The sequence below is a fragment of the Opisthorchis viverrini genome (assembly GCF_000715545.1).
Source record: "Opisthorchis viverrini unplaced genomic scaffold opera_v5_252, whole genome shotgun sequence".
NCBI lineage: Eukaryota > Metazoa > Platyhelminthes > Trematoda > Opisthorchiida > Opisthorchiidae > Opisthorchis > Opisthorchis viverrini.
This window is the reverse complement of record NW_008751910.1, coordinates 196,847-221,340: the sequence shown is the minus strand read 5'-3', so window position 1 is coordinate 221,340 and position 24,494 is coordinate 196,847. Positions and strand designations below refer to the sequence as shown.

Below are 24,494 nucleotides of genomic sequence, written 5' to 3'. Positions count from 1 at the left end.
TTCTGTGGTGACGATTCTAGTGGTTTTTTGACTAAATGGGCTGGAAAGTACTTGTGAAATAAGCTACTTATACCTCCTGGCTACTGAAGTTTACCTCCTATTTCAGGGTACAGTTAAACAGCTCATCAACTTTTCGGAAACGGATGGATCTGTAGTACAGACTGCTCAGTGTGCAAATCTGATGCTTTGTCTCACCGACCAAAACAAAGCTAAAATCTACGATGTATCTAGGCGGTAAGTCTTTGTGTATGATCAGTGCCACTGTAAAGTCATTCCGCGTCAGTTTTTTTTTTCATTTCCCCATTCATCACCCTACAAACATCGTGCAAGGACTTTATATCAGACTGTTTAATTTTAAAGTGGTTTCGGGGTTTTTCTCCTTTATTGTCATTGTTGATTTCCTAAGTAGAGACGAAAGAAATCATTCGGTATTCTGTTATCCTGGGCATACATTTTCACACCAGGGGAACTTAGTTTAGAACAGCGCCGTGAAATGTCAGCCTCTTATAAGTACACGGCCAACAGAAGAGGTGATAAGGTGCCTCGTCTTGGAATATTTACACTCCAGAGGTTATGTTGCTTTGGAGATTTAGACGGGATATCAAGCCTCTTGTAGAAGTGATTCGCTCTAGTGAAATACACTCGCAAGCAAATCAGGTTTTGCAGGATACTTACCTAGATCTCATCTGAATATCCCGTTTATGACGTTTTCGAACAACTGGATGTGCTGCATCAGGCCGCCTTATGTTTCAGCTGCTACGGTATTCGAGCTATCGCGATTCACGTGGAGACGTAATACACTACTCATAAGGTTGCTGAAAATTCTTCGACAGTCCACAATCGGTTTCGTCCGTCTAGGTATCGCGATATTCTGAATGTCGTACAAAATAAAACATGAAGCGGCCTGATGCAGCACATTCAGTTGTTTGAAAACATCATAAATGAGATATTCAGCTGGGATCCAGGAGAGTCACCCGCAAAACCAAATTGCATACAAATGAGTGCATTTGTCAAAATCAGTCAAATTTGGGTTCATATAGAACATACAGGTTATCGAAGACTCAGGGACCGCGCCTACTTGAAGAGCCTTAAGAAGAGCGAAACCGGTCGTGGGCTGTCAAAGGATTTTGGTGACCTCATGAGTAGTGTATTACGCGTACACATGCTTCGCTTTATTTCGGCAAGCCTTGCAAACCAGGAGGACACTTATAAACGGGCAACAATACCGTTAATAACATAACAAAAACTCTGGTGCCCCAACAGGTTAGTAGATTTTCGACGAACTATACAAGTGCTGTTTGCAAGAGTGATAGAGATTATGATATCGTAGCATACGGCAGTGAAGCATTGGTGTTGAGCACTGATGTCATGCTGTCGTTGATGATGATGATGATGATATCGTAGCCTTGGGGTTTATTTTCCGTGGCTTCTCATGGAATACCACTTTTACTTATTGGTTAATAAATACCAAGATGATGCAAATTTGAGCTGTTTAAAAATTTCCACGTAGTGGTACTTTTTCACCATGCTCAGCCTGCAAGATTGAATCCTGATTCAAATTTATTTTGGAGACAACGAAGAACTTGACAGGTGCGAAATTTTCAAGGAGAATGTGAAGGGACCACCTTGCTTGAAGTAAAAATGAGATGTTTCGACCGTGAATTATTAAATGGGTTTTTATCATAATAAAGTTTCTAAAATCGGTTGAGAGTATTGCTGATAAATTTCGGTGGTTACGGATAGTTTGCGAAGAAATTCAGTGGAATTTTTGGCTATATACATTGGCCTCAGTAGAGTAAACGAATTTAAGTTAGCTAGTCCATTGGTAAACTCAAAGCTGTAAATAGCTCTCTCGACGTGAAGCCAGTTGTTCTAGCTGAGCATTGTGCATAACTGGTACCCCACCTCCTTCGAAATTTATAATCTCTTAGATGCCGTCATTGCGCTGATCAGGAAATGGTGTGTACATAGCTTTTGCTTGTCAACTCGCCTTCCGTAAGAATTCCCTCCTCCTTCTTTAAAAGTTACCACGAGAGTGATGCACGACAACCGATAGCATGTGTGCAACTCATGCCCACCCTGTTGGTCCATCTAAAATCGTTAGTTTGATGCTTTAAACCCAAGTAATAGATCTTGTAGGAATTAGTCAATGAAAAGGGCTACATCTAAAACAATCATACACAACTGGTTGGTTTAGGCGGTTGACCTTCTGTTGCCAGCTAACCTGACAGCCAAAATACTGTTGTGAAATGCAAAACGCCCAGCTGTGCTCGCTGTGCACGCACTGCCAACTTGCCACTCTCGTGACGTTGCTGAATAAGGATGCGCACAGTGAAATATGGTACAAGACATTAAAAAGTCACCTATACCCAACTGATAGTAAACTAGTCGCAGTATCAGCTGTAGGAATATCCTTGGGAATCTCCAGCTTCGTTTAATGGACACTTCCCTTCATCGTCCAAATGCAGTGAAATCAAACTTTTGAACTCGACAAACTCGTTAACGGAATTGGTTCTATCAACTGCTTTGACAAAACCCTGTGAGAACAATAAAGAAAGGCAGACAGTGGCTGGCGCGTCATCCAAGGATCTGCGTATTGTCTACATTGCACTAAATCAATCGGGGAATGCAATAAGTTTCACCTTGGAACTTCTAGGCGGCGGATGCGTGGCGCGAGCGCGTTGGCCCACGGGTCTGGAGGAGGAAGACATTGCCGTCAACGGTAAACAAAAGCTGCACGAAAAGACAGTCATCGAGCTGAAACAGAAGAAACTTAGAGAGAACAACAAACAACAAACTGATGGACAATGCTGGGTTCTTGATTCAAGAATCTACATCTACCATTTGGATAAGGACAAACTTCAGTATTTCGACTTTTGTGCCTCCTCTGTGGACGCAACTTGGTTCGCCCGGGCCGCTAGATCAAACGTCACTATTGGTAAGGACTCTTTTTTTCGTGAGAATATTCACGATTCCTGTTGCATCCGGTATTTCTGAATGTGTGCGCATAAATTAAGAAAGGCTTGCAAATAGTTCTCAGAATTACGATGTTTACAGCTATTTTATGGGGAACCCTCAGGGAATAGCCAGTTTACAGTGACGTACGAGAACGGGAAATGAAGGGTAGCCTGAGCAGAGAACCGGCCAAGCATGAACTATATGTTGGTTTTAGAGAGGTCTGGTAAAAAAATTTACTGCCATTGCTTTGCAAGATTTCCATCCAAAACCGATGAGAAAACCTCCCGTCGACCGAGTATAAAATGAGTACAACAGTTTGATCAGCGGTCGCGTTGCTGTGGCGTCAACTTGCACTACCTTTTAATCAGAAACTAACTGACTCATTGATTTCCAGGCACAATAATTTTTGCCATGGCAAAAAAACGATTTAAACGACCACTAGTGACTTGGCCATACTCAGTTTCCGTCAGGAAATAGTCATTATTTCCAGCCTGATACTGATGATTTGTTTCGTGAGTTCGGTGAATGTCAACGGTCCAAATATGTCTTCGTGCGTCCCGATGAAATTCTCAAGAGCTTAGAAGTCAAAGCTATACAGACGTACATGATATCTTTACTCGACCTGATACAATGCAGACTACTCATGCGATCATGCATCTATTTTATCACATTGTGAAGCTATGGAAGATACCGTATATATTTAACGGACAAAAACCTTCAGGCTTTTATAGCCGCACTGATTCGCCATCCGCCAATCTAAACGTTGGGTTTTGTGGGTCAGTGAAATAAGCCGGCTGTTGCAAAGACAGCAGGACCGAAATATAGTCTACTTTTCTGGACTTCATTTCGATAGAATAATAACCTATAGATGATTTACCTACAATGCCACAATACCGTTACAGATTTAGAATGTTTGTTTACCGTTTGGGATGGCTTTCTGTACCTCGATATGCCACAGTAAAGTTTGAGGACGGTTAGCTAATAAGTTGAGCAGGTTCTTTTGGAGGACAATTTAGGCAAGTGAAATTTGTGAGTTTCTCCGGAGATTAGGAAGAAGCTTAAGGTGTTTCCTAACAAATAATGTACACTTTCTCGGAATGAAAGGACTTTGGTAGCACTTGAGTGTTGATGGGAACAACGCAAGATGCATACGCCCTGTTGTTGCATTTGGTTTAGTAATCGTTGATTCGTTTGTCACTCAAGGTCGTTGGCCAAAACATCACTTTTGGGATCAGTACGATCCACGTCTTCTGGCTATCGAAGCTGCCCCTCTGTCCACCAAACATCCAGCTTACAAAAACTCTCCGTGTTGTCCAGAGGTAGAAAATAATGCACCGAATGCATCCTCCAGGGCATCGTACGCTAACAAAGGAAAGGATACCCCAGAAAGCTGCGCCCCCGGCGATAACAGCAGACCATCAAGCAAGCTGACTTTTAGTTCGACGGGCGGACAAGTGCCAGATCCAAAGGTAGGTTTTGTCATCAGTCCAAGAAGTATTTTGAATCCCCGATCCACGTTGTTTGGTAAACACTGTGTACCGTAATTCAAAATCTGATTCTATAGCATACGACCGTTTACCCGCGGCTGCTTGCCAGCTTTTCATTTCGTATACACGTTTCGCTTGTTTGGACTTATAATGTTGAAACTCTCTGTGCATCCTAGTGGTTCTCATTTTAGCACAATTCACCACAAGGTATATGCTGAACCAGTAACGCTTATCCTGAGACCTTCTTAATCACTGCGTAACGAGAATACTGATTAACTATGTCTTTTTGAAATAGCCTTCCACTGAAGGCTAAAATTTCCCTATCTGTTTGCTTTCTGCCGGACTAAGATGGCGAATCATGTAAATAGGTTCATCAGGGTTACAAGCGTCAAGCTAACAGTCAGTCAGCATTCTTAAAGAACCGAGAAGTGTAACACCTTATGTACAATACAGGTAAATTTGAGGTCCCTGAACGTGGGTCAGCACTGAATAGGGGCCAAAAGTTTGGCGAACTGCAATGACTACAGGAAAGCTGTCGTTCGTAACAAAGATTAGCGCCTGAGCGGACAACCACAGCCTTGATTTGTCACATCATCTTCAACTCCGGCAGCAACACTAGAAAAGAGCACTGGTGCATCACTGTGGTACAATCATTTCAAGTTATATGAATAAATCTTGATAATGGAAAGGAGAAAACGGGATACAGGGCCAGCCGAATACATAAACGAAGTGTTCACATCTCCAACAAAATCTAGAAAGGAACTTAACAGATGTAAGCCGTATACGACCAGCGTAAAAACCGTACTCACCACGTCGCATCACAATCCATCTGACTTCTGTATGAATGAGTTCAAGGATTCGCGATAAAATCGCAAATTTCTGAACATCTTCACTGTGAAGCAGCAGAAGTCGTAATCTGTGAAGAGAATCTGTTGTGAACAGACTCTGAATAGTGTCAATGAGAAGTGTGAGCGGCTAAAAATGCAGCCAGCACGGACCTCACCAAGAAAAGCTGCCGCAAGTTATCTATTTACTGGCAAAAATCGCTTTCAAAAAAGACTGGAATTATTGTGCTCTAATTGAGGCTTGTTTGTCTTCTTCACTAAGCTTATGGTGGCCGCACAGGCAGCGAATCAAATTACGGGAAACAACCAAACAAACCATACATAGCTGTGTGCTCCTTCTCAGATTGTTGCTATCTCCAGTGTTGCCTTCTCTTTAAAGATTAAGCGCCATTTTCGACGCCTGGAATGCTCAACAATTTGAGTAGAATTTTTATTTCATCAGTAAGTCTCTTTCTAATTTATGGGCCTTATTTAAAGTGCTTAATGGGGTTCTGCTTACCAAAACTAACCGAGTGTGGATCACCGAGAGTGATCACTATAGTGGAAATACAGTGGATGTAACTCGCATCAGAGGTTTCTTTCTGGCTTCACTGCTTATAAATCAGCACTAAAAGCACCCGGTTTTCTGAAAGTAAAAATACTCAGCTTAGTATTCCACGTTCATCATATGTGCCATGTTGGAGTACCCAGTTAATCTGCTTCTTACTTCAAGGCATTTCTAAATTTGGAGATAACGTTCAAAATGAAACCGGAATCAAAAGCAGTTATGAGGACTTTATGTTTTATTTACTACAAGCCTGTGCGCTAGTTTATAAGGCAGAAACGACCAGCACCTATGGTAGCAACAACCACCATTGCTACTCTCCACTCCACCCCTAACAATGAACTGATGATGTCACCTAGATTGGTGACGAAAATCTGCAATCCAACTGCCTACCTCAAGAACAAACCGACGACCGTCTATGCTACCTAAAGCACCAAATTTCTCCTCATTGATATATATAATCCTCTACTCCTGGCTTGCATGAACTACTTTTCCTTGAGTGCTTAAGCCCCCCTCTAGGGGCTTCCTAATCTCACTTTTTTTTAGTTTTGACCGAGAACTTACGAGTCCAAAAGCTCTCAACAGGAGATAAACTTTATCTCTTTGAATGGAAAAGTGGCAGTTCCATGTCGAGCTCATCGACAGAATTACCCCACTGTTGTTGCTTGAGCTGTTGATCACCTTTCGTTTCCTCACACCTTAAGCGAGGGAAACCTTTTCTTTACAAACGAGGCCAAGGTTGTAGTTTTGTGATAGTTCTGCTTGTGATAAGGTGTCTTCTACGAAGAAGCATTGGCGCTGCAAAAGACTGAATCGCAATGTTTGTTCTAGTAAATCCGTTCCCCAGGTGGCCTTAGAATGCCGCACTTGTAACCTAAGGAGTGGGAATTACTATTTAGAGTACTCGGTACACTTTGAGATGGTCATCGCAACTGGATGAAGCTGGAGCTGAAGGTATTTTCTCGGTGTGGATATGCGACCAAAATGAAGTCAAAATTCATCACATTTTCCCGGACAGGAGTTTTTACAAACAGGGCTGCCAAATCCTGAATAAAAACTCGCTGTTGCTTGGCACTGTTCTAGATGAGCCTCGGTAAAGCCATGTCAAATAGGAATGTCTTTGTCATTCGGTCTTTGGTGCTGTGTGGAACTGATTTTATACCTTAGAGTGGTCATTCAACTACTAGAAAAATTGGATTAAAAACCTAGTCCGCTGTGGGACACAAGTTGCGCACACTGACTCTGGATCGAGAGTTCAATCATGCGATATAATCTGTCTAAAAATTTCCCTTTAAAGAGGAATGGCTGCACATTCATTGAAGTATGTGTAGCTTAAAAGCCATCAACAATGTAACTATGCGTATTCCAGGAAGACCATTGTTTGTAAGTAAAGAACGAAGGGCACCATTCGTGTATTTGTACTATACTAAACTACGCCATGCTACACTGCATTATACCACACTACACTCCACTATACTTCACTATATTATAGTACACCATGCTATACTCCCGAAAACCTGCTCTGCTAATTACGTTCATGCTACCTGTTGACCTTATCACATTCCTGTTCGCTGATTTAGTGTTAAATTGATGGAGGAATGCCTGTCATATCCGTCTTATCCCAACCTTATGTGTACGAGTTCGAATCACCTGCGACTGTAGTCAATTTATGGCCTTAACCAGGTGCGACAAGTAGACTTTCGCTCTAGACTTGTCTACAATAATGAGGAGCATATCTCCAGTATAACTTGAGCTCCATCACTTATATTGTGGCAAATAAAGATTCTTTTGGTCGTCAATTTTTTTGGCATTCCTCTCATATAAGAAGGATTATCTCAAGGAGTAAATGAAGAGGTCAAAAAGTCAAAAGCATTCCTTGACTTCACCACGTATCTCACTGCTGTTTTCCGTTCTGCTTACAGCTTCCCACCTTGATTGTGTCCATGTTCACCGGTCCGGATCAAACAAACCCTGTCGTACAGGAGCACTTCCCAATGGCGCTGCAACACAGTTCGCTCTTGGCACTAGAGGTCCCTTATTATTACTTCGCTGTGAGAGTATGTCCCCAAATCTACGTGGTATATCACTTTAATTGGTGGATATTTATTTTGTCGTGTTCATAGCTTAGCATTCATTGAACTGAGAGATTTTGCTTCAGACACACCTTACAGTTAGTTGCCAGTTTACGTCGACTTTGGTCAATCAGTAGATACTGGGAGTTCCCAACCTTTCAAGGATTAAATGCAGTTTTAGACTGCTCATGCCAAACCTATCCTGACTCGAGTGACCAGCACACCAGGCTGATTGGACTTCTCCGATAAAGCTGGCCGATATCCGTAGGCAAGTGCATACTTTATATGTAATGTTTGTGTGAATTTACTGCTCTGTGGCCTTTAGCACAGCGCTTCTGGGCCTATATGAATATTTTAAACTTGCGTAAATTAGCTTTGAATGGGTGGCTTCCCATATCACCCAAAAACCGAACTAGTGCCGAGATCCTGTAATTTATAAGTGCGTTCGGGGACAGCCACCCATACTAGGTGACTTGATAGTTGCTGTTGACTTTGTACATCTACAGATGGTCTACCTCTTCACTTTCCGAGCTCTCCGCATTTATTCTCACATATGCAGCCATCTTGGTATTCTGGCGACCCGTAAATCCTCGAAAGTTCGCTGCTTTATCCCCCTTAGCCACAGCGCCAGAGATAGGAGATTTGCTTGATAATATCCCCACTGACGGATAGCTCGTTTTTATTCAAATGGAATACTACCTCAAAAATGGAGTCTTTCTGGGTTTCGTTCCTGTCAGCTAATGTTTGAGTACTAGCTGACTTTATTCCCAAATAAACAAATTCCCAAACATCGCCATTACGGCATGTAGCAAGCAGGTAGCAAGCAGACACTTCCGCTGGCAAGGTCAAACTAAAACAAACCTGAAGGGCAAAACGGTGCACGTTAATTATGTCTTGTTATTGTCTTATTGCAAATGAAAACACACACCCTGATATGATTTTTCGGTTCAGCTTTTATATATATATATATATATATATATATAGTACCGGATGCGGATTTGCTCGTACATAGTGGTTGGGCCACTGAACGAATGCGCACAACAATGATAGAGCAAACGGTCTAGGTGAAGCCCTGTATGCTACTGTCGGTAAGTCAGTGAATCCAAGTGCAATCCACGGTGGTGAGCTTGGCTCGAAAACTCGTGGGGGCCGTTGAGCGTCATTGGCCGACCTATGCATGATTTCAGAACAACGAGCACCAGTACCGCGCTAAACAATTGAGTGTCGTTGTCTCCCGTCAATATGTTTGCGTTTCAGCATCCGCGCACTGTACCCCACAATCAAATCCGCAGGGGTTTCCGGCTATTGTGGATAAATAGACTGTAATGGTGCATAAGAGACATAATTTTACTGGAAGCAACTGGAGCAAGGTTACATTAACTTACCCGTCCACGTTGTGCGACTGATACACAATGGAATCTCTGGTGCTTTTCAATCTCGACATTGCTAGTGCAGACACGTCCACAGGCTGAACATTTTCGTTAATTTTCCAGCGCTTACATTAGTACTCTCAAAGTGAGTCCTCATGAGTGAATCGTTTTTTCGCGTATCACGATATACTTAAAACGCCCCAGGCCTGCATGATTGCACGGCTGGCCTTCCTAGCGTCATATTTTCCATTATTTAGAATCAAACTAAACTTTTAATTGGGCTTAAACCTAATGTTATATCTTAATATCAGTCTTATTTGTCTCACAATCCATTCGTCAACCCCCAAACTAGCAGGTGCTTTGGAATACCATCTGAGGCCATGCGTTCCACATAGCCTATCGCAGATCGAGTTGCTGATTTTTGTCCCTGGAGAACTATATGCAAATGCGTGTAGTCACAATCTCCCGCATCTATTGTGAATGAAATGGATCGATTATGTGGAGCTGATGCCACTACGTTGTCCACGTCTCACCACTCTATAAAAATGCAAACGGTACCACAGCACGCCACAAAGAGACATTTGTTTCCACTCGCAAATAGAGGTTGTTTCAGCTCTAGACATTCGCCTAACGCTGACAGATTTAATTTTATCGGGATCTTCTGGTCGGTTAGTACAGTGCTGTCGAGTGAACAGGCATCCGAGCAACACGATATTCTTATACCTTCCATATCCATGGATTTCCGCTCCAGAATTTGCCATCAGAACAGAGGCTTTGGTAAAAAAAACAATATATAGCGTCAGTGTGGTATAAAACGCTTAACACCGAATAAGTATCCGTCCAGACAACACCACACAGCTACACAATCTGAAGTCCGAAACGACTCTAGACATGGTGTGATCACCAGCAATCTGGATAAAATTGGTGCAGTGCAGCCCCATTTCCCTGCTCTTTTAGTGTTGAGTCTGCAGACTGCACAAAATCTTCACCGAAAAATTCCGGAGTCTCGTCATTCTGTTAACAAGCTAGAAAGGGGAAGAATGCTGCACACGAGAAGTGAAACCTCCATCTGAAGGGCCGTCAATCGCACGGCCAGTTAGCACGTGGTCACGTGACCTGAACTCTGATTAAAGGATGCGTGACACATATCATGTCCAGATGCGAACTATTCTCACTGTCGATCAGCCGATTCTGACAGAATGGTTCAGGTTTCATCAGCCACTCGGGAGGCCACCATTTAAGAACCCCCTGGATATTCTTGAGATACTGATGACTCACAGTAAGTGCGAAAGAGCTACGCAGTACCTTTGGGCTTCTCGGTCCAGACTAACCTAAACTACAGGATGAAAACTCGACTCAAAGACGGTTCGATATTCCTGAAAGTCTGTCTTCACCTTAACTTGCAAAGGTTTTACAAGGTTGATAAGGTGGCTATGGTGGTCTACCTTCTTTTTTCACCGAAAAGAGGGCAATCGTTTGGTAGCAGATAAAATAAATAATAGTTACATTCCTATTATTTCCTCTCACTTATCTTATCTTACTGAAGAAACTAAGCCAAGAGTCCCTCATCAACTCTGAAATTCGCGTTGTTCCTGTTCCTGTAGGGTGGCTTCGCTCACAATGTCCGTGCTCAGCTAATTTGCCAAAATGAGACCAGGCTAATTCCACACTAATTGTCTATCTCTTGTTGGCTTTCTTTTTTTTCAATAATGACATTGTGGTGGAGTCCATGTGATACCATCTAGCTCTGGTCAACTTCGATCCGACCATCTAAATAGCCCTCCTGCCTTGTCTCTGTGAGGTTGCTGTTTTTAATATATAAAGCAAATATACTGAAGGTCAAGTAGACAATTGTAAGTCGAGAATAAGTTTCACTTTGCCCAAGTGACTGTTTATGTGTTTTCTCATCCTTTACGCTGCAGCTCACAGAAAAGCAACCGCTCAATAGTTGGTATGGTCTCTTGTTGTGAAATCTAAATGTTGTGTTATGTTACGTCCGCCTATTCACATCTAACTACGTATCTACGGTGAGCTGAGCACTCAAGCCAAATCGTGTGCCTTTTGCGAAATAGGAATGTTTCAATTTCGCACTATAATTTAGTTGGTGGCTCCTTCGGGTGACTTTGCTAGCTATGCACCGAGAAAGCCTTACACCTAAACGATCCATTCCTTGTTTTCATTTACAATTTGTTTGTTAAGGTCGCTCAGAATCAGAGCGGATAAGTATATTTGCTGTGCAGATATTACTCCTGGTTCTTTTTGAGGTCTCTGCACCTAATTTTGCTGGTTGTTTCAAGACAGTCAATTCACAGTTTTCGGCATAGTGTTCCCGTCCAGAATTTCGACAACGCAACACTGGTTACTTGTGAGAGCTTGATGCTAATATATTGCGAATACTAAGGTGTTGAATTTCACTCAAATTATCTATGACGAAATATCCCACGCAGCTTCTGGGCACATGTTACATTTCACAGCAAAACTAGGCAAAATGACTACCCCGGCCATTTACTGTTTATCTTCTTTCCGTGCAGTTGGATTTTGATTATTGTAAAATTTTATATAGGTTGCAGTATGACTGCCTGTTCTAGATGTGTCATCCCTTCCCATGGCCAAGTGTGAAAGGTTTAGCAGACGCGAATCAACCCGAGGAGTGGTTGGAGACAATGATAAAAGCCTGTTTTTACCACTGTCAGTAGCAGTATAGCTTTGATACATTTGGTTACATTTGGAGTAGGTTATTCATTAGTTAGCGCTTATAAAACCATATCATACCATATCATGTGCATATCATATCATCCATATCATATCATCCGCGTAAATGACATTTGAATAAGAGGAAATTAAAGCAACGACAAAATATCCGGGAAATGTCACTTCAACCAGTCTTCTAAGATGGAAGCCGCTTAATCTCTTTGCTTAACTTGAGACGCTGCAGTACATGGTTGCTAATCGTTGTCAGCGTCTGTTCAGATGGCCTGGAGACTCGAACACTCGTATCTTTATCCCCTCTTGTCTTCAACAATGATGATGCCTGACGAAGGAATATGAGCTACGTTGTTATTCTAGTGACAACGGCGCATAGACTTTCGTGCTCATCACTGAGTGTAGCAGATGGCTCTAGTTAATGCAAACCTCCTGTGTTGAGGTTTTCTTGTTTCCTGATATTCATACGGCCGTTTGTCTTATGCCAACCACTGCTGCCTTGTGAACAGCATTTTGAGCTTTGGGTTTTGTTTAAGGCCTTAGTTTCCCTCTCGTTTAGGGCTTGATGCCTTGAAAGTATACCAGCCCATGTATGCCAATGGCTTTATGCTACATCGGCCGTGCTAACCGGGTAGCATCGTTTGCTTCTCATAAGAGGGTAGATAAGTGAAAAAACACTGACACAATGCCGATTGCTCTGGCCCACACCAATTAAGGTGAAGGGCTCGTTAATCCTGGCTCACAAGCCCTCAACCTGAGGGACCAAGCGAAGTGGCCAACTTAAGGTGCAGCCAAGCCATGCCATAAGATCAGCTAAAAAGAACAAAGACAGCAGGCACAACATTGAGGGCTGTTTAGGGTCGATCAGGACGATTAATCACAAAACTCAAAGAGACGAACGCATGAAATTCAAAATTAAGAGAAAAGATTGAATTCGACGTCCTAGTCCAATCGATCAAAACGATGACTGTCAACCTCTACGTTCCTGAGTGAACATTCTCGAGAAACACTTTCTTTTATTCGCCTTGTTCCTTAATAAACAAACAAAACACCTGTTTTAAACCAGGCATATTGATACCAGTTGCAATTTACGTTGCGTAAGTTCTTCACAGATGATGCCAAAATTTCAGTAAGCATCGCCATGGTAAATCGGGAGAGTACGTATAAAACTAGTTCGTGGCTTCGTCAACGCTTCAAAGATAAACTATCTCCGCTTCAATAACCTATTCTATCAAATGTACTGTTTTGTAGTGTGATCTTGTATATCGCCTGGTAACCGAGCAAAGTCAACGTCGGAGGAACCAGGTTACAAGTGGTCGACGGTTTGTCGGTGAAGTAGATGAAAATGCAACTAGTCCGATTCTCGACTTGAATGAAAGTCAGCCAGATGCCAAAATTTCCGCAGATCCGAACGGGCCAGCCACGTTAGACATGATGTCCACAGTCGATACGAACAACTCGGCCAGTATTAAGATCCACTACATCAATCGACGCGTAATGCGTGATTTCATAGACTTGGAGCAAACAGACTCGAACACTCGAGATGCCATGCTTAGCTTCAGCTACTATCTGACGATGGGTGAAATGGACGCAGCATTCAAAGCGATGAAATTGATCAAAAGCCCTGCAGTCTGGCAGGTAAGTATCAGTAATTATAACAACTGTGTTTTTGTACACTGTTTTTTTCTGCTCGATTACTGATGGGCTTTGTCTAATCAGGCTGACGAAGTCCCATGCTTACGTTGTCCCGACTGACTCGAAAAGATGAATTTCCCTGACAGGATGTTGAACTTTATTTTCCAAAAACTTGAGAAACAGCTAATCTCTTGAATATAAGTGAACCTTTGTAAAGTATGTCGAGACAATTTCTCCCAAAAAGTTGCTGTAGTGACAACAGTAAGTTTAAGTTCCAGAATTAAGACTTAATTCATCCCTTGGGATTGTGTAGCTCTATATGTCCCTACGTAATAAGTACACTAACAATGATGTCGGGACAGTATTTCCAACCCAGTTATCGAGGTTGGATAGGTCCACTAACGTTGCACTTCACAAATTTACAATGTAAATTGTTACTCCAAGCATGAGGGAGCCAAAAGCCGAACCTCATGCATGCAGAGCACTAATTCGACCATTAGATAGGTTCAGGGCAGTGGGCTTATAAAAGGCGAAATCACTTCCCAGATAGGTGGAAACGGAACTTCTAATAATAACTCCTGATCCCAGTTGCGCCAGTATGACATCGATCTGTCTGTCAGAGATGGTGTACACAGTGCTTTGACCGACGTCAGACTGCTCCTGTTGTCGTCCGGGTAAGTGTTACATCCAGAACCAATAGATGCTTAACGTGGTTCAGCCTAACCCAAGATCTGCCTTGTGTTTTTGGTTTGTCTGTTTATTATCTGGTTCCCCTGAAACTCTACTCTTTAACGTGGATGATATGGGACAAACAGTGATCTGTCGGCGATGTGTTGGTAGATAATAAACGTGCCACATTTGCCTTAACAATCTAAAAGATCAGGGAACTCCGACAGTGTTAGAATTCAATCTCCGCGACTGCTATCGGATGAGTTAACAAAGGCTTTTTTGTAAATTACCGTCCCATTACTCCTGATGCTTTGGGATGTTAGACCTACAACGGTGCTAAGTTTTACTATCTTGGTAACAGTTGTGCAGACCAGACTGATTACATCCAGACATCGGAAAACCATTTGTGCGTGTCTAGGATGTACCTTGTAAGTGATGCTGGTCATCTAACTACTGTCCTAATTTACTGTGGACTTCAAATGTTCAAATATCTCTACATCGTTTGATAATTACTACCAGGTATAGGCGTAACGTGCTACTCACCAGGCTACTAAAAACTCCTCTACAACCTACTACTGGTCTCGCCCTTTTTGGGGTTAATCAGCTAGGCGCAGTCCCCAGGTTTCCGTTAGCCTTATGTTCTACTTGAATCCAAATTACACGAGGCTTGACAACTACACTCATTTTTATATGGTTGTCACGAGAGACTCATCTGAATCTTAGCTGGGCAGCATAAACGAGAAATCCAGCTGGGATTCAGGTAAACCTCCTGTAGAGATCGGATTGATATAAAACTGAATATATTTGTCGTACTTCATATGAGTTTGTTGGTGGTTCAAGAACTTCTTTCTACAGTCCGGTCTTATTCCTTTGGGTTTACGGTAGTATAATAATGTTCAGTTGGTTTCACACTCGGCTTTGCACAAACCACATTCGACACTACCCATGCCACAATGAGACCCATCGGTGCTGTTCAGTTAAACCAACGAATTCAATCCATTTTGTTATACCGCACTGTGATTCATACTTTTTTAAGTATCGCAGTTGATGACCTTCAGTGAGTTCATTGCTGTCTCTTAATCGTTGACCAGGCATGGTGAGACCATCACATGCGGTTCACAAGCTTTTTTTGGAGGAAGGAGCTCGTCCACTATATGTTTCTCTGGTTAGATTACTCACTCTTCGTTCAAATGGGCGGTTGACTTGCAAGACCACGGTTGCCCAGCAGATTTACAGGGTGAATGATGATGATGATGTGAAGCAAGCACTGCGCAACCTGACAACAAAGTATAAAGGCTTTCACCGATAAATTCAGTCACGCTGGCCATTGCCATCACTCTTTGTGCGGAACCCTTAACGTGACCTACCAGTAGCTAACTGTGCTGAAATAAGTAACCCAAAAACAGCTTGTGAAGCTCCTATATTCAAGCTATTGCCTCCAATGTGTAGCTACTCAGCTTCCTACCTGGTCATGTAAGTCGAGCATCCCGATATTATTGGATGCTTAGGCTATCCCCTGTAAGGCTTCCTGTCCGTCTTTATGTTCCCTATCCGAAGTTGCAGCATCTAGAGTCCGTAGAAGGTAGGGAGTGTGAAGATATATGTCCAACATAACTATTCATGAACTTGTATCCTTGCACATTAAACAGGATGAAAAAGATGAGAATTAAACAGGAGAAAAACTGGGCGATTTCAGATTGCAGGTATCAGACAGTCAGTCTTTGCATACACATTTAACCCAGCATGGACCAAATGAGGGAATTTTGACTAGAAACTGACAACACTAATCAGCTCGGTGCACGGTTCCCACATTATAAAGGTGCCTCTGTTTGTGTTACTTACCCGGCGCCACATGGAAAACGGGATAAGTATAGAGGCATATATTTTGCGAGACGAAGTCCCTCTGAGAAGATGGACCAGTGGTCTTGCGACATGAGAAAATCCGTAGTCTCTCTCTCTCTCTGGCCTTTGTCGACTTTCCATACACACGTTCAATGCTGCTTCAGAAAGGTTCATTAGTACTGCTACCAGTGTGTGAGTTGTTAACGGTAAGCATCCATCTATTATTCTCAGATGGAATAACTGAATTTCACGGAAAAACGGACACCGTGATTCCTGTACCAACCGTGTGGAGCTTGCACCAGCTTTGTTATACTTAACTGTTAACCACAGCGCTTGCAACGAAGCGCAAACTGAAATTATTTTTTTCGGCCACCGATATTTTGAGGGGTTATAAAAACAATAATGACTGCACTTCAGCCATTTGTGTGGTGCTCCTCCTCACTAAAGTGTTCCACTTTCTAGCGTTCATGACATATTTGTCATGTTTTTTCAAGTTATATTTTCAGTTTTAGTATGTGCATGGTTTCTTCGTTTGTCAGTCTAAATAACCTACTACCCGCGTGAAAGTGATGCTGTTAGTTTGACAGAATTTTGCGACATCAGTTTGGGGTCCTTCAGACTAGATTTACATCATCACTCGGTCTTCACTGGATCAGTGACAACATCGTCATTCAAATATGGCAACTCTTCAGACTACGGCAGTGTGTGGGCACCATCAGCGGTACTTCGATTTTCCATACAAAGATCTGCATGCAAACGTCAGTTTTATGTTTATACTATGTGAACTAACGTGATGATACAAGGATAATATAAAAGGGATGTAAAAATCCTAGGCCAGGTCTGAGTTTTACTGTCTTTATTGGGATTTTGTAACAATCTGACCTAATTATGAAGTCCAGCAAGGCTACTCCAGTCCAGCTTTTAGTTAAATAATTCAGCCCAGCTTAGTGACGTTTTTTCCCCGTCAAGTAGCTTAGTGTCACACGTTTTCCATGCAGAACATGGCCAGAATGTGCGTAAGTACCTGCCGTCTGGATGTCGCGCGCGTATGCTTGGGCAAAACGGAAAACGCCATGGCGGCTCTAATGGTTCGTGAAGCAAGAGAACGTGAACCTGAACTGGAAGCTCAAGCTGGTGAACTTGCTTTGCAACTTGGTATGCCTGTAAGTTGTAGATTACATATTAGCGCTCTTGACGTATGTTATCCCAAACCGGTTATACACATGCTAGGATTTTATCGTTTCCATGTGAAAAACTCACCGTCCAGAGAGACTACTCTCTACAGGGAGCCAATTCTGGTTAGTAACTCAAAGTTTCCACCCTGAAGCGACCGCCTCCCTACTTAACCCATTTTCCTAAAATTAAGAACAAACCACCCCTCGATAAATAACTAAAAACTATCAATTCTATATGCCTGAGTTACATCGTCCTCCACCAAGCTTCTAATTGTGGGACCAGTGTGAGGTCGATTGACAGACTTGATATTACCGAATGCCTTTGGGAAAACGATCCAACTCCTGCGGGACAGAAAGGATCTTTAAGGTATCAAATAAATTCTTGTAAAGTGCATATGCGAGCTCAACAACGAACGATGTCGCGTTGAATGACAGCACGGCGTCCGAGTGATATAGGGCTACTTCTGCAGAGGCAAGTTCTCAGGCATGGTGTTCGTTGGGTGGGAAAATCATATATACCTTCGCCGCCTGACCCACTGTAACTGGTTCATCAGTTTGCACATCAAGACAACTAAATAGCGTGGGACTAATCGCATAAGTCTAATTGATTGGACGAAACAACAGCTACTGAAATCACTTCGGACAATCTGCGGCCTTCTGCACTGGAAAATAATTACGAAGCCTTACCTGTTGTATCCGAATTTCACCAAATTTATAAGATATTCGAGAGAAGTGTGACAAATAAAGTACCACAGGCTTTGTCCCTCATTAGGTGACTTTTCGATTTTTTCATCTTCCAGGGCTTGTTTCTTTCTAGAAGGTACTACTTCCGGTAAGTGCCTTCAGATAATCGCTGCACAGTAGAACAGCTACACCTGAGCCCGGTTCTGTTTACATCATACTTCTGCCCTAGTGTAAATTATTCGTTAGGGGCTCGCCATAATTCAAAACCAATGGAAGTTGATTCGAGTCCACCTAACTCTTCTCAATCACTATGGCCCTAGCTAAGGTGGCTTCCCAAAGTCTCAGTAATGGTGCTTCTTGAGCAAAGGAGTTGTGTATTAAAGGACAGAAGAGATCCCTGTTCTTATTTCTGGCTTGAAGTCCATTTTCATTGGGAGGGTAATAAAAAACTAAATATGCCAGCATTGTGGATATAGCCTCTGCCTGTTATCTAGATTCAAATTACTTATTTTTTAAAATTACTCTTGGACAGTTGTTGTTAATTAAGCCCAGGTTCTTTTTACAAAACTCGTTTCCTAACTAATGATCGCGCAGTGTACTGTAAGGCACATGCAACAGAATAACGAGACAGTTTAAAGAGTTGACGCTCGATTAGGCGCCTCACTACGGACAACGGCAAACTTCCTACCTGTCCTGTGCTGTCAAACAGTCTTTCACTGCTCCAACCTAACAGGATGGAGGTTGACCTACCACTTGGAATCCTCTTGTTAATTAGAAACTAACGCATTAATCAAAAACTAAGCCAACACCACAGAGAACGCAGTTCAGGTGGCTACGTGAATCTAACTGATGAGATGAAGGGTCCAGAGATAAGACGTACTACATGTGCTATTAGTAGTACGCAGGGGTAGCCTTCTATTGCCTTTGTCCTGTTCATTGCCATAGTCCGAATTTATGGAAGCGTTTAGTGTCTTGCCACTTAATGCTACTGCGTTGGGGTGACGGGTTGCTCAATTATCTTCTTACTTATGTCAGATTTATCTTGTGCTCATTCTTCATATTTCATTGTATTTTGCAGTGATGCACTTCATCTTATTACATTGTCTCTTCTATTTGACCATATCTATTTTCATGCATTCACATGCCTTAACACCTGAAATCCCGGAGTGCTAAGCCGGCAACGGTGTTAGAAGTGACCCCCTGTACAGGCCAGGCTGAATAATGGCTAGCGCGAGTTATTCATCGGTTTGAGCCTAAGGGTCTACTGAATTGTACGAACCATCAGACGACCGTTTGTGTTTGTGCATGTGTGGGTCTGGTGGTATCCACCTGAATTATGGTCTGTCAGTTGGGCATCCTAATGGATTCAGGACTGTTCACCATATATTCCATCCAGTCTAATTCCCTCAGGTTTACATCGGCTATAAGACATTCGGGTGGATACACATGCGACTCGGTGAAAGCATAATTCACTGTGAGTGGTGCTCCATCGGCCTTGTCCTATGCGTCAGGCCGAATGGGAAGCAGAAACCAACCCACCATTCGTAGTAACCAGCGATCCTCTTGAAATCATTGGCATGATCCAATACAGCAATCTGCAGTAAAATACAAAGGATTCAGATTGCCCATTCAATATGGTAGCATAGTTCACGCTACTGTAGAATTTCTAGTATCGAATGGCATCACTTCTCAGGTAAATAAGATACGTTCCTGCTGTATCACTCGTGCCCACATGACCCGCTACTGCAAATGGGAAACTCAAAAGGTAGAATCCGACATATGTCTTCAAAATACATGTAAGATTCACCATAAATTCATATGTTGACTATGCAAACCTAGAGCAACAATAGGAGAACCGTTGCATCAATCGATTTACTATTATTATTCTACCGGTGCTGGATGAACGTAATATAGAAGAAGAATAAAACATACGAAGAAAGTTTTTTCAGTTTTAAAAAAGATCTCAATTGTTGGGGGAGGGACATCTAACTTTTCCTTAATCGGTTTCAGCAGACGCAATTTTTATTAGAAAGAACAAAGTGCAGGTTTATCTCGGCCTCTCATCCGTCTGGTTTAGTAGCTTTGTCCCACCTCTAATTTCAATGCTGTCACTGTTTCTGCTACAAACCTATAAGCGAGAATATTTTATGAATGATAAGTTCTACCAAGAAATCAAGAAATGCACAAACCAGGGGCTGAAGATTTTTTCGAATACTTCGTCCCGTAAGTGAAGCCAATCTATGCTGAAGAGCCGAGAAGCACTGCATAGCTGTTTCATCCTTATTGGGAATCATCAGCAGTGCGCATCTCACGAAACTCCGGAGAGTCTCGAACCCACGACCTCCTGGCTAGTTGATTCGGCAGTGTATTAACTCGTACTTAGAAAGGATATAGCGCCGCTCATACTTCAGTTACGGGATCCACATCACGCTGTCACATGTGTTGACTGGCTCCTCGAGCAATGACTTCTCAGATGGAAGTTTCACCCACCGGGTGAAATTTATTCTTCCCCTGAGCAACTTATATATTGTTGGCAGTGTGAGGAGATTCGGGATTTTGTGGAAATTTCGTCCTGTAAGGGGCGGAAATTCTTGGTTTTTTAGCTGAAAAACGTCAGTTTGGCTAAGAAGCCTGATGACACACAAATAAATTTTGCAAGAAAACGATGTCGTAGCTAGATTAGTCGTGCCATCTACGTAGGGTTCCTAGTTTGTGATTTTGATAGTTCTTAAACCAAGTTACTAGTAATGTTGTAGAAAACACTTGTTCAGTTCACAAACAGCATTACCCGATAATGAGTCACTGGTGGTAGAATTCCGTTATCGAATGTTTGCAACATTTATGTTTCATGTTTCAAAAGCAGAGGCTTCGCTGTACTATAGTCCAAATGAGGCGACATCTTCGTTTCAGAAAAGCTTGGTAAACAATTGGTAGTTTTTATTCTGGCAACGTTTCGCTTTTGACACATCTTTTTATTTAACGCAGTGTTTTAAGTAATCCGGTCTCGTTTGTCTAACCTCATTAACATGGTAGTTTTTGGCAACGTTTCGCTTTTGACACATCTTTTTATTTAACGCAGTGTTTTAAGTAATCCGGTCTCGTTTGTCTAACCTCATTAACAGTGGTTAGTCTAAGAATTATCAACTGTGAAAAAAATTTGATTGAACCTGGACAAAAGAACAGCATGCCAATTGCAACCAGTATTTTTCTCTTCATAAATCAAATGTGACTAGGTTTCGGAAAAACTGACCCACAGAACCTGTGCCGGACACGCTCAGTTTGAAATTTACATAGGACATTTCTCGGGACTAAAAGGATGCTCACGTGTGAAGCAGGCAAATTTTCGGCCTCTTCTGAGACAGTTTTCTCTGAAAGGTACTTTGAAATCTCGCTTGCAGTCAGATTTGTGTAAAGACCTCTCCAGGGTACTGAAAACAAATCAAGACGTCAGACACCTGACAAAAAATAGCTCATCTTGGAGGTGGTCTCTGATTAGAGGTTCACTTGTACTGGTCTGCAGTCATGGGGATACGGGTGGCGAGTACTTTCTCAACTGTTCTTTGCCAGTGACCGAATTCCCAAGTCGTTTCATTCAACTCCGTTACAGGATGAAGCAGAACGCTTGTTCGCACAGTGCAACCGATGGGACCTGGTAATTCGTTTGCACCAGTCTCTGGGACAGTGGGAAAAGGCGTTACGTGTGGCCGCTTCACATAATCGAATTTCATTGCGCGCTACACACTATGCGTATGCGAAAGAGCTGGAATCAACAGGACGTCTCCAGGAGGCCATCGAGCAGTATGTTTTCTGGAATACCCCAATAATTTATTCCCCCAAAGTGCAGTTGTGCATCACATCTGGTAATTCTTGAGCTACTGACTTTCGAGGTTTTGTGCTGTACGCCCACATTGAGACATTTAGCTGGTCAGTTCTACCACCTCCGTTATGCTCAATTGTCTTCCTCTACCCTAATCGATGTCATCTTTTTCAGCTTACAATTAATCACATCCACTTGCGGACCACACCATTTCCTCAAATCCGGTCGGACATGGAAAAGCAACAAATCATTAGTTTATTCTTCGTAAATATCAAGTGAATAAGCCACCACAGCTTAGGTAGCAATCCGAGCATACGGCGGAAAGTTGGTGATAATTGACTGTATTCGCTGATGAAGTTCGGTTAGTCCCTCACTGCCCTAACCCGTGAATTTGGCTTCGAACTTTCACTGTTAAAAAAGTGACACCTTAATCACATCTGTTGGACGACAGTTCAGTGGTGCGTAATGAGTCGAACAATATTAAGGACCACAACGATGGTTGTAACGATCTGCATTCATCCCATGCCTCCTGTATCATGCTTTCGAACCTAGGCACTCTCAGTCTCAAGTTATATATAGAGTAAGGTCTCTCTTTTGTCGAAGGTAATTTATATCGAACATCACTGCTTTACTCTCCATGGATCATATTGGCTTGTTTGACAAAAGTTATGTCGAGAAAGTAGCCATATGAAAGACAGGGCCCAGTACTCGCATGTGAAACGCTTGAGCTAAACAAAGAATTTGCGTTTCCCTCCCCCCCCCCCCCCCCCTATATTCAGTCAGAGACACATCGTTTTGAAGTTCCGCGGATGTTGAAGTCAACACCGGATATGTTGGAGACGTTCGAGTTATATTCGAGACACATCGTTTTGAAGTTCCGCGGATGTTGAAGTCAACACCGGATATGTTGGAGACGTTCGTAAACCAACAGAAAGACAAGTGAGTGAAGTCGTTTTGATCAGGGCAAGCTTGCTTACGAGGACAATCAAACCGGAACTTGCCTTTTCCATAGTACCCGCGAATGGAATCTTTTGACGTCTTTCCAGGAGAAGTATATATTTGAATAATAGTTTAGACAGAGAGCTCAAAGCACTCCTTTGCGGATGGTAGCAGTCACTTTTCGATATTTTCGGACGGTCATAACCAACCTTATGTGTTATGGGTATATATGTACTTTGTCAGTCCTCCTACACAAATAAGAGACAACAGCAAAAGCCAGTTATATATTAATATTTAGGCCATGGGATTTCCATGAGCCATTCCACGAAGTTCATCTGTCCCAATGACACGCTAAAAGGTCCTATAAACTAATCAACATTCTGTCATTCCCACCAGACACTGCTAACCGAAGGGACTAGTCCCACATTATACTAAGTTGCCGGCTGAACGATTTTTGAACACTTCCTTGGCAGTTAAGAATCAGGATTCTGTTACTGGTGTTACAGTACGTGACGGCAAAGATAATTAAAAACAACTCTACTAGGAGAGCCCTTCTAAACAACCAGGAAAATAAGCACCGATTCCTACGAAATCACTGTTCTTCATCTCCCTACTTAAATGATTTCCTGGTGGCGCCAACAAAAGGGTTAGCGATGAGTTCCGTTTCCTCCCATAGGACTGTCCTGCGATGGTGGGCGCAGACACTTGAGGCTGAAGGGCAATTGGACGAAGCCCGCAGCTATTATTTGCAAGCAAAAGATTATCTCTCCTTGGTTCGGGTGCTCTGTTGTCTCGGACAGAGTGTGGAAGCGGAAGCATTATGCAACGAAACTGGGGATCCGGCGGCTTGTTACCATTTGGCTCGTCAAATGGAAGCCAGCGGAAATGTGGACCAAGCTGTGCGGCTGTTCACACGTGCGAAGGCCTATTCCAGCGCTGTGCGACTGTGCAAAGTAAGCTACCATTGTGGTTTAAGTCGAACAAATTTCCTAGGTTGTAACCTCCATCTATTATATGGAATGGGACGTTTTATCGACGGTGTACAAAAGTGTTATGTTCTCTAAGAATCGCTGACCAACCATTCCTAATCACAAATCCTCCTCACCTTACCCATCTCATGCATCACTGATTCTTGTGAATTCCTCAGAAAAATGTCGCCTAAAAGAGTTCGCAAAACGAGCAGCTGTTTGAAAGCAGTAGTTGCCTTCATTCTTTAAATCAGCCTTTTCATCGGTTACGAAACTCTTGCTTACGGTTGAAGAATATATAACACTTGTCGAATAACCATTCATATCAAGAAAAGCTCTCAAAAAAGGAAACACCTTTTATGCGCCTTTCTCCTCCTAGGGGATTGTGGGTCATCATCATCATCAACGACAGCATGACATCAGTGCTCAACACCAATGCTTCACTGCCGTACACCCATGACTTATTTGAAAGCCTTATTGTAAAGAAAAGAATAAAGGTGGATGGGGGAGGGACTTAGTGCTAGCTTAACACAATCATTCCGAGGTGCCTACACCTCCAGACATTCACTCAGGCAATCTGGACAGAAACTGACAACAAGAACGCCACTGACATCGGGTGCCAGCCATATCTTGTAGTGTCTCCAACAAGGCACAGTGAGGATCACGCGGTCCACATCCTGGAAGGCGAGTAGCACCGACAGCACCCAAGCGTTTCGTCATCTCCTTCATACTCCTCTGCCAGGTCATGGGTTGGCCACCTCTCTGTTTACGCCACTCCGAATCGGG

The 24,494-nt window shown here is 42.7% G+C and overlaps 1 protein-coding gene across 1 annotated transcript in view; it reads left to right on the top strand.

Annotated features, from left to right (window-relative positions):
- The window catches only part of T265_09065 (hypothetical protein), a gene marked incomplete at both ends in the record, with an annotated part of 61,834 nt that overhangs the window by 22,201 nt on the left and 15,139 nt on the right, over positions 1–24,494 (top strand). The window contains 7 exons of the mRNA XM_009175044.1: positions 2,407–2,938; positions 4,162–4,427; positions 7,757–7,891; positions 13,231–13,617; positions 17,124–17,288; positions 21,505–21,844; positions 23,392–23,693. Coding sequence (XP_009173308.1) covers positions 2,407–2,938; positions 4,162–4,427; positions 7,757–7,891; positions 13,231–13,617; positions 17,124–17,288; positions 21,505–21,844; positions 23,392–23,693 — 2,127 coding nt within the window. The remainder of the gene's footprint in view (positions 1–2,406; positions 2,939–4,161; positions 4,428–7,756; positions 7,892–13,230; positions 13,618–17,123; positions 17,289–21,504; positions 21,845–23,391; positions 23,694–24,494) is intronic.